The following is an 11,139-nucleotide window of genomic DNA, read 5'->3' as shown; positions in this document are numbered from 1 at the left end:
GCAGCCCCCGAGGACGGTGAAGTGATGCCGTATCCTATCTTACTATAAAGTTATCCCCCACTAACTCCTTAAGCTTAACATGCAAAGATGTCACATCATAATCCACTAACAAGATGTCACATCATCATCCACTAATTAACAAGATGCCATATCATCATCCACTAACAATCATCACATTTAAACATCATGCAAACATGCTATATCTTTATAGTTTTTATAATTTAAGAGCTTTTCAAATACAAACATGTTAAATTATCATCCAACATAATTTATATAATGTTTCAATGTATATCTTTATTATGTTTTATGATATTATATATACTTATATAGTTCATCCTCACTTAGTGCTTAAATGATTAATCTATGGTACAAATTATATTTCTCCTTTTTTCCTCTAATTAAGTCATATCACATCAATTGTTTTTAGCCTTTAGATGATTAATCTACAGTCCAAACTATCTCCCTACTTTTCTTCTTCCATAAAGTCACACCACCTTACTTTTTACGTTTGAATCACCACATACTATTTAAATTTAAATTATCATAAACCACATTAATTTACTTAATCTGATGTTATCTAGCTATGTTACACGTTATTTTTTATTGTTATCATACTAAATTCCCGCAGCAATGCGCGGGGTTTCACCTAGTTGTTTTCGGAATAGAGCCTTTGGTGTTTGTTAAGGTCTCGTGGTCAGTAATGGAATTAGGGCCTTAAAAACTTGTGCGCACGTGATACATGATAAATTCCTGCATCGATACCAAAGACGCAAATAATCACAATTGTAGGAAAGAAAGTATAATATAATGTAAGCTAAGAGTATCTATAAGCATGCATTTTTTTAAATCAAACATTAAAAAGTTCAACTTCCAAAATGGGTTCGCAGCGCGGCCCGGCAGCTTTGTGAAATATATATATTATTATTACTCCACAAAATCAAAAACTATAATTATCCACAGCTCATACAGTAGGATGTTCCTGTAATGCCTAACACGAATCTTGATGCACTCTCAACAGCCCAGATCTGGACATGATGGCATGATCCGACCAATCCATTCCTTTCTGAGAGCTGGCCATTGGCACCGATTTCCAGTCACGACCTTAATTTGCCAATGTTTTCACGCCCTGCCCAGTGCCCAGGCATGAGAATTTTCTAAAGTAAGATAAACCAAGAATTTCATACATGCAAAATTAATTTACTCCCAATGTCCCAAGTTATGTATCATCCACGTTTCACCGACTAACAAAAAAAATATCAAAAGTTTACAGACTAAAACTTCTAGAGGACCAGGCAAATGTATATATACATATAACTTGGGTACATGATATTGACTCCGTTTTTTACAAATAAAATAATAATAATAATGCACACAAAGGTTTAAATCCTATAGGATTCATTCATGGACTCACAACATCTCGAAGAAAAGGATTTGGGGCCGGAGGATTCTTCCGTGATAACGTTGGAGCAAACTTTCCCAGCAATCCGCAACCTGCATGCACAAACTGATCAATAAAAGGAACAATATGGAAACATAATTGCAGATCTTAGTAAAATTATTTATCAAGAATTTCATGCCTCGACTGTCTGGCTTTCGTATATGATCCATTTTCCCTCTCCACGAGCAAAGCAGACATGTTCGTCATCGACACAACATACCTGACAAGATTATTTGTCTGTCAGAACTTTGTCATGTCTAGTACTCCCTCCGTTCCAAAAAAACCTCAACCAAGGAGGGTGTCTTTGTCCAGATTAGTTGTCCTAGGAGGGATTTTTTTAAGACGGAGGGAGTAGTTAATACCTTCATAGAGATTACCATGATTTATCATAAAAATGTCAGAGGTATACAAATTCAAGACAATTATGACAACCATGCAAAGCTTATGCACTCAATTATTTCATCACTCTTCTTCAAACAAAACTAAAACCATCATATATATGGAGGGATCAAAATTAGGTAGGCTCATGCTCTGATGCTCATGAGCAGAATAATTCAAGAATATATGTGAAAAATTAATAGAGATGTAGAAGCTGCAATGTTTGTCAGCACTTTAGACACAAGCACATACCACTGTAATCAAACTGTACATCCTTTTGATATCCACTTCGTAAACAGTATGTATAATATCTAATGGAGCTGCAATGTTTATCAGTACTTCAGACATGTCCACGTAGTTTTCCTTCTCAGTTGGCCAGCTAAAAACTGCAGGAATGCAGTAATGAATGCAAATTAATGTATAGATAACTAGTAAGTTCGTTAAGAAATTATTAGGTTAATACAGTTAATGCATGTTATGGTGGAACTGCAATGTTTGTACGTGTGCGATGATTATACATTAGCTTCATTTTACCATGGACTAAATTGGGTTTAATGGTGTAACAAATATAAGAGTCTTATATATTTTATTGCTTATGTGTTCTTCTAGTTTTCCCACATAAAGTGCTAAAGAACATGTCAGCATATTAACATTGCATCGTAAGTTGTGGAAGAACTCTACCAATAGTGAAAATATGAGGTGGAAATAAAAGAGAACCCTCAGTCTTGTTTCCACATCGGCAGCTCTCCACATCAAGTTCTGCAGCTTTCAGGATATCACCAAAAGACTTCATCTGAATTAGAGGCAGCCCAGATGTCAACTTAATTACTAACAAAATCGAGCACAACAATGTGCAAAGCAAAAATAGGTACCTCAGTTTTTTGAACTGCACCCACATCAACAGTGTGAAAAATGGCAATGAAATCATTTTCTCCACCTGGTTTGTTCACGCAGTTGCATTTCTTTTGTTTGAAGTACATACCAAGGACTTGATGTGGTACGCAATAACCAAAACATCTTGATGGGCTTATTTCAACGGGCTCGAAAGTTTCAAAAGAATAATGCTTTTGCGACATGTGTAGTATCTCAATGATTATTGATATAATTTCAGATGCAATGTTCTTATTTTCCTACAACCCAAAAGGTCCGTTAAACTGGTCAGCTATAAGCAGAATAAGAAACAGCGCAAAAAAGAATATATCCATAGCTACTGCCAGACTATATGGTCCCCAAAGCATCATTTTAATCATTTAAGTCGCTTCAGATAAAAAAAAAACGTTTTTTTCTGGTTACTCTCTTCTAGACCTCCTGTCAGGAAAAGGATAGTTAAGCAGTAAAATGTGAAAGCAACAAACCTTGTAGTCAAAGTTTCTATCATTTAAAATGTCACTAAAAGCAGTTCTCGCATTACCCAAAAGGATGGCTGCTGTGTGGTTTTCATTGTGATCCCGAGCATAGAATATTTCGCATAATAGACACACAACGCAGTGGTCTCTGACTGATAAATGATGAAGAGTATGTGGTATCTGCCGGAAGATGTGGATTCGTCTCAAATGCCACAATGCCTACATGAATATTTAGGACATATTTGAAGCAACAAATAGCAGTTAAATATAGAAGTTTAGAAGAGTAGAAATAAAGTACTACCCGGAGAGTCACATTCAAGGACAGTTCATCAGTAGTAATTTGATGTACGGTACCAATCCCACTGTTGAATGAAGTGCTTTCAGTTTCCAAGGTAGAAAGGTCTGAGCTATCTGTTCATGAAACTGTCAGTTAGATATAAGAATAAGTTCATCATGTTGAGAAAAATAGTAACATAAAATCTCATTTTGACTAGAAAAGACCAAGAGGACATATGACTTGCACAGTCCTACTGAACTACTGATTGTGTCTGTCAAAATGGCAATGTAGCTACTTGAGGCTCGAGAAAGCACGAATTAAAGCCTGCCCACAGCTATTGCATGTCTTGTATCATATTTTTAAAATTTGCCACCCTGCCCAAATTCAATTCATAGAACTGGCATAAGTGCCCGATGAATGCCACAGCTCCTGGCCAACTCTTTGAGAACAGAGATAATATGCCACATGGTATTGCAAAATGCAAGGCTATTCATCTTCTTTGCTCCATGGATTTCTAAACCAAAGTTGTCAGAAATAATAAGATAAACTAAGACAGATGTTAACCTGAAAATGACAGCGAGGAATTTTCAAATTCCTCTGTCCTGCTAATCTGATGATCCAAATCTGAATCAGTGCCTTGACTCTTCTCTTGGACAACATATTCCTCATATATATCATCCATATCATGCAACTCTTTTCCAGGAGAGCCATTATTCAGCTTAGCCTGTGAAGCAGGTCTTATAAGAAATCATGTAATAGTAATTAAAAATGTATTGATAAAAAGATTACGTATTGATAAAAAGATTATACTAACCCATAGATAGTCCTTTATAAAAGGCAAAATAACTATTCTGTAATCAAATGTACAGACTTTCACAAGTTTTTTCCGTAAAAAGCTAACTTCAGCAAACATATGCGAGATCTCAACATCAATTGAATTGACCTGCAAATTCGATAGCCATTATTTACACAGTAAACTACTCTTTACAACGATACTGAGGAAAAATAAAATAATTCTCACTGTTTCAAAATATAAGATTTTTTCTTGCTCATCGTGGTATTTAAATTATATAACTTCAACCAATGTTTTTTTTTTTCGAGGAACCGACGACAGGAGTTTCTCCTGTCGGAATTTATAGAAGAAGAGAATTGGCCCAGTTAATAAGGGAAACCGGGCCCAAAAACCGAACAAGCACGGTTAATTAAACGGGAAACCGGCAAAAACCTATACAGAAAAGGAAAAGAAAGCAACTAATGAGACCTCACACAAGTCGTCGTTGCCGAGCTTGCCAGAGGCAAGCAGCTTCAAACAACAAAATGCACGAGGTCTCCAGAACCACCCAACATCCTCTAGTAGAGCAGAAACCTTATGAGCGAAGCCTTCAACAAGGGAAACAACATTAAGAATGTTGTCAACGCCCGTTCCCAAATGAAACCCGGTTTTCACCTGAAGAGAGAGAGGGCCACCATGACAATACCTCCAAGGAGGAAACGGCACCCACAGGCGTCGATATCATCAGCCTAGGAAAGCACTAGGCAAGGTTTTCACCCGAGACTCTCTCAAAAATGCTCCACCTCCCAACCCTCGTCGCGTTGCCAGGACATCTGTTGAGGGTCATCGTTGCCGAGCTTGCAAGACAAGCAGCTCCGACTCTGCCTCAACAGTTAATCACAATGCAGCTCGACTAGAAACCACCTCACACACAGGAACCCAACTGCAGCAAACCTACGACGTGGCCGACGAACAGCGAGAGAGAACGCCGGAAACCAACTCCGCACGCCACCCCTACCACACCAAAGAGCTCCCCGGCAACGACTGGAAGCAGCCTAGCCTAAGAAGGGAGGAGCACCTAAGAAGAGGGGAGCGGGCGCCGCACCGCCGGAGAGCACTGGAAGAAGAACAACTGAAGAAGAGGAGAACCAGATCTGGAGGGAAAGGAGGGAGGGAGATGAAGGCGCCGTCCTTGCCACCGGCAGACCGCAGCAGGTCGGCAGCCCCCGGCCAGGTCCGCGGCAGCCACCGCCGGAGCAGCCGTCGTCGCCGACGAGCCCGCGCCGAAGAAGCCCGTCGACGCCGCCGCCCGGCCTCGACGTCGCTGGTCGGGACCGAGGGCCGCCGCCCGCCGCCGCTTCGCCAGCCCCTCGTCGGCTCGCCGCCGCCGGTGGAAGTACCAGATCCGGCCAATGGAGGGCCGGATCCGAGCTCACCACGCGCTGGCCTGGGCTCGTCGCCGTCGCCGCCGCCCGGCCTCGTCGTCGCGTAGCTCGCGCCGACGCCGCCACCATCCCGCCAGCCCCTCGTAGGCTCGCTGCCGCCAAGCGAGGGCCGGATCCGAGCTCACCGGCGCCGGATCCGAACGTCGTCGCCGGTGCCGTGCTCCTGCCTCCGATCTCGTCGGTGCCCCAACTGCGTTGACCATGGAGTGAGGGAGATGGGGAGCCCCGCCGCCGCCGTCTTTGCAGCTGCCCGGCTTTGCCGGCGGCTGCTCGAGCGGCGGCGAGGCGGGGGGAGGAGGGGAAGGGTGGGGCGGCGGCGGGTTTCGCCGCTCGCGTCGCCCCTGGGGCGGAGCGACCGAGCGGAGTAGGAAAAAATCTTCAGATTCTTCAAAATGATACTTCAACCAATGTTTGACTCGTTATGTAAGATATATAACTTTTATCATCGTTTTACTATAAGAATGTGTCTAAATGCTTGCATACCAGTACCACAGAAAGCTAAACGTGGAAACAAAGTTAGCAATAAAATGCAAAGTGGATACCTTTGTAGTGAAGAAATCACCATGCATTGTTCCGTCTGAATGGTCTTTCAGACCAAATTGCTCCTGCAATAAATCTGATATCTCACCAATCCTTTTAAGGACTTCATTTCCATCATGAACACACCTCTTCCTTATGCTGGTCCATGACGGCACTGGCTTTTGCGGCGAACTTCCACGGAGCAGCCAATTAAACAGTGCATCCACATTAAAAGAACCATCCATGTTTATTGGAGCGATCTTCTGACTATCAAGAAATAAAACACTACTGCCTTGAACAAGAGAAATTAATGGAAAACTATCCTCATTCCCTTCTGTTTCAACACAACTTTCCAAATATTCCCACAATTCAGGCATTTCTCTGCAGAGAGGTAGAAGAAGCTCCTCCCACGATGGGCAGTCTCTCTCAATCTCCCGGCAATGATCCAACCAGGCGTCCCACTTCTTGAGCCTGCGGCGCCTGCCTTTCTTAAACTTGACCTCGTTGCTCACAGGTTCAACAGAGGAGACCTCAGGTTCATCAAGAGATGAAAATACCATAGGGTCAATAGAGGGGATTTCAGGTCCATCAAGAATCGAAAATGCCACACAGCCAAGATAGGAGACTTCAGATCCATTAACAATCGAAAATGCCTCCCTTATCCTGGCTATTTCTTCTTCTTCTTCTTGTGCTCCAATTGGCTTCCACCATGAGGAATCCTTGGAGGTTGGTTTCATGGTGGTCGATGGCTGCGTCAATGGCAGCCATTGCTGGAGCTGGTGAATGTACTCGCTCTCGACGTGTGATTGGAACGAGTTGGAATCCAAGAAAACCTCGTCGCAGACGGGGCACAGCCAGTACACCCACGCGTTGGTGGCCTTCACAAACTCCACAGCGTCGGCGACGGCGAGCGCACCGGCGGAGCTCCCAATCTTGGCGCAGTGCGCCGTCAAGTCCTCCACTCTCACCGTGAGGAAGCTCCAGACCTCGTCGTCGGTGTCGGGCAACGCGCTCCGGCGCGAGCGGGACGGCGGCGGCGGGACGGTGGCGCGGTGGGAGACCCCCGTTAGGGCCTCCGCGTCGGCGCGCACGCCGCGGAGCCGCTCCCGCGCGACGGCGACGCGGCACTGCGGGGTCGCGGCCATGAGGCCGCGGCCGGACACGGCGTGGAGGGCCGGGTCGGTGGGGGCGCCCACGGCGAGCGCGCGCGCGCACTCCGCAAGGGCCTCGCCGGGCCGGCGCGCGTAGAGGAGCGCGGCGGCGAGGGCGGCGGCGATCTCGGGGCACCCCGGCGCGAGCCCCGCCGCGCGGCGGAGCGGCGCGACCGCGTCCCCTGCCCGCGCGAGCGCGGCGCGCGCGTGGCCGACGACGTGGTGCGCGAGTGGGGAGCCCCCGTGGCGCGCGGCGAGGCGCTCCGCCGCGGCGCCGTCGTCTTCGCCGATGGACAGGGAGCGCAGGGCGGCCTCCGCCTCCTCGCGGAAGGCGGCGGTCGCGTCCTCCCAGTCCGCATTGGTCGGTGCCGGCGCCGACGCCGTGGCGTCGCCCCTGTGCCGGGAAATCCTTCGCTTGTTCTTCCGGCGTCCCATGGCGGTGGCGATCTTCCCGGGCGGCGCGCCGGTGAAGTCGGCGAAAGCGGCGGAGATTACTAACGACGGCGAGGAGAGAGAGGCAACGAAGCTTACGAGTAACGACTCCTCACGAGGACGTGGACCCACATGTCATTGTAAGATATTTTTTGAGCCGATCTTGTGCGTAAGCTTTAGAGGTGGCCAAACGGGCCGGGCCAAACGGGCGGCCCGGGGCACGGCCGAACCTGTAGCAGGCACGGCCCGGCACGGCCTGCTACAGTAACGGGCCGTGCCGGCACGGCACGAGTAGCCGTGCCGTGCTTGGGCCGCTGGCCGAGCCCGCGGGCCGGCACGGCACGGCACGGCTACTGTAGCGGCACGGCCCGCGGCACGGCACGGCCCGTTTCGCCGGCGGCCCGTCAGGCCGAAAGCGGGCCAGCGGCGCACGCGCCAGGCCGAAAGCAGGGACAGGGCGGGCGGCGGTCGAATGGGAAGGCGCCACGTGGCACTAACGGCTATTTGACCGTTCAAATTTGAAAATAACCGTTGGGAGGCTAAAAAATTCATAAAAATTTCGAAAAAATTCCAAAAAAATCTCAAATTTCGCCCTATAAATAGGGCATGAACCCCAGCCATTTCTCCTCATCCCACACTCCTCATCTTGTGCTCTCAAGTGTTTTAAGTGCTCTCTTTGTTCTCAAGTGTGCATTTTTTTTGATTTTGACAAAATTTGCTCAAATTTTGTCAAAAATCAAAATTAGTTTCGTAGTTCAACAGTTTGATCGCAGAGGTTTGAAGAGCTCGCGGTTGGAAAGATGTAAGTAATATTCAAATTTGTGTATTATTTGTATTGTGTTTGTGAATTCAATAAATATTCGAAAATTTGTTTATGTCGGTTTAAATTTTCAGAATGGATCCGAACTTTCCATACCAGTCGCCGTCGTTCACCTTGGGTGATTTCGACCCCAACTACATGTCGGGGTTTGACGATACCTCCGGATCGGCTCCAACTCCACCATCTGTGGAGGAGGTACCGGTTCATACGGCTGTCGTTGAGGAGGTACCGGTTCAGGCGGCGACAGCTTCGGAAGGATTTTCCGGAACCGCGAGCGGAAGTGTTTCGACACACACCGGCTCGAAGAGATCGAGAACCTCCGGTGTGTGGCAAAACTTCGACGAGATAAAGGAAACATGCCCCGACGGAAGGGAGGTATCGAAAGCCCGTTGTAGAATATGTAGGCAAATTTTATCTGCTCGTTCTTCTGGTGGTACAGGTCACCTCAAGCGCCATGCGGAGTCGTGTGCCAAGAAGCAAGGAATACAACTCCGGCAGCAGCAACTTATGGTAAACCCAGACGGTACGGTACGCAGTTGGGAGTACGATCCCATGGTTGCTCGGGAATCTCTTGTCCGGTTAATCGCCAGGCAAGATTTACCCCTGAACTTTGGGGAGTCCCCTGCTTTTGAACATTACATTCAGCAATCTCATAACCCTAGGTTTAAAGCTGTGAGTAGGCAAACATCAACTAGAGATTTAGAGAATGTTTATCACAAGGAAGCAACTGCACTTAAGGAACTGTTTAGTACATGTACTTTCTCTGTTAGTGTTACTTCAGATATATGGAGTAGTAGAGCTAGAGAGGATTATCTTAGCGTAGTTGTTCATTTTGTTGATGATGATTGGCAATTACAAAAGAGAGTTTTAGGGCTTAGGTTAATAGATGTCTCACATACAGGAGAAAACATAGCTGAAAGAATTAGGGAAGTAATTAATGAATTTAATCTTGCTGATAAAATATTTGCTGTCACCCTAGATAATGCATCTGCTAATTCTAGGGCTATTGAAATATTGCAACCTTTATTTTGTGTGTATGCTCAATCTTTTCTACTCCATCAGCGTTGTGCATGTCATATAATTAATTTGATTGTTAAGACTGGCATGAAGAGGGTAGGTGACCACATCGATGCTGTTCGTCAAGCAATCGCGTGGTTAACTGCTTCTAACCCGCGGATTGCTGCATGGAAGAGGTTTTGCAATGCGGCCGGTGTGAAAGCTCGTAAGTTTGCCACCGATGCAGAGCATCGGTGGAATGCAACGTATTTAATGTTAAAAGTTGTTTTACCTTATAGTAGTTTACTTTCTGATTTTGTCCAGTCACGTGGTGGCCCAAGAAACAGTGACGGGTCTTCAGTACTGAACGAGCATGTTTGGGCAATTGTCCAAAAATTTCACCAATTTCTAAAAACTTTTTATGATTGTACTCTAACTTTGTCACAAGTTTATTATCCAACTGCTAATATAATTTTGCACAACCTTCTTGAAATTGCTACTTTATTTAAAGAATACGAAAATGATGACGTTCTAACTGAACCTGTCTTTCACATGAAACAAAAATATTTGAAATATTGGAAAAATATACCTATGTTGTATGCTTTTGCTTTTGTTTTAGATCCTAGGTGTAAATTAAGGGGATTGTCTGCTATTTTATCACTTGTTGGAGATACTATAGGTGTAGATTATAGTTCTTTTTATACTGAGGTTAGACGTAAATTATATGAGGTTTTTGGAAGATATGAAGTAAAGTTTCAGGAAGTTCGCCAGCAGAGACCCCCTCCTATCCCCACTACAGGTAAGAAGAAGATACAGTGGGGTAGGATTTGGGGTGGATCGTCTTCAATCCAAGGTGGTGGCAGTTCGTCGGCTACAAGTGGAGACGCCTCTTCGCATGTTGTGGCCGAAGAGTTGTCCGGTTATTTGGACAGCGACGCCATCCACCACGAAGCACAAGATTTCAACGTCCTCGGGTGGTGGAATGACCACAAGATAACATATCCTGTGCTTTCAAAACTAGCACGGGATGTGTTGACGGTGCCCGTGTCGACGGTGTCCTCCGAATCGGCCTTCAGTCTATGCGGCCGAATCATCGAAGACCGGAGGACGACTCTGCGCAGCGACCACGTCGAAATGCTACTAAGCGTTAAAGACTGGGAGCTTGCTCGACAACATGCCCAATACACTGCGGACAACCAAGAATTGGCCGCCCAGTTCGAGCAACTCTACCTGGATCCAGACCAACCCCAGTAGAATTTTGTTAGAAGTAATTCTGACCTTTGAGCTGTACTCTTTTCTTTGTCATGGCTTTCTCATTTTCCCCTATGAGTTTTTACATGACAAAGTTTTTAACGAGGCAGCATGTATCATTGTATCCTGTAATGATATAAACATCAATAAAGGTCATTACTATTTTTAACAAATTCTTTTGCAATATTTTCGCAAGTGTGGATTTATCTTTAAATTATTTCAAAATAATGAATCACAATCTATATTTTTAAATTTTTCAACACAACAAAAAAATACCATTTTTTCTTTTTTTTAACATTAGCAAATCATTACTT

General features: G+C 45.4%; 1 protein-coding gene across 1 annotated transcript; it reads right to left on the bottom strand.

The window, feature by feature from the left end:
* Positions 1 to 783: 783 nt before the first annotated feature.
* On the bottom strand, positions 784 to 7,864 carry LOC4350847 (uncharacterized). The gene is made up of 11 exons (XM_015760833.3): positions 6,199 to 7,864; positions 4,254 to 4,382; positions 4,004 to 4,163; positions 3,464 to 3,573; positions 3,172 to 3,381; positions 2,689 to 2,946; positions 2,498 to 2,609; positions 2,069 to 2,202; positions 1,578 to 1,658; positions 1,412 to 1,491; positions 784 to 1,126 (listed from the first exon to the last, which is right to left on the bottom strand). The coding sequence occupies exons 1-11, from the start codon at positions 7,759 to 7,761 to the stop codon at positions 1,120 to 1,122; spliced, it is 2,844 nt and encodes a 947-aa protein (XP_015616319.1). The 5' UTR covers positions 7,762 to 7,864; the 3' UTR covers positions 784 to 1,119.
* Between the last annotated feature and the right edge of the window lie 3,275 nt (positions 7,865 to 11,139).

Source organism: Oryza sativa, chromosome 11, assembly GCF_034140825.1.
Source record: "Oryza sativa Japonica Group chromosome 11, ASM3414082v1".
Classification (NCBI taxonomy): domain Eukaryota; kingdom Viridiplantae; phylum Streptophyta; class Magnoliopsida; order Poales; family Poaceae; genus Oryza; species Oryza sativa.
The sequence above is the reverse complement of the archived record's forward strand: the minus strand, read 5'-3'. Positions and strand labels throughout refer to the sequence as shown.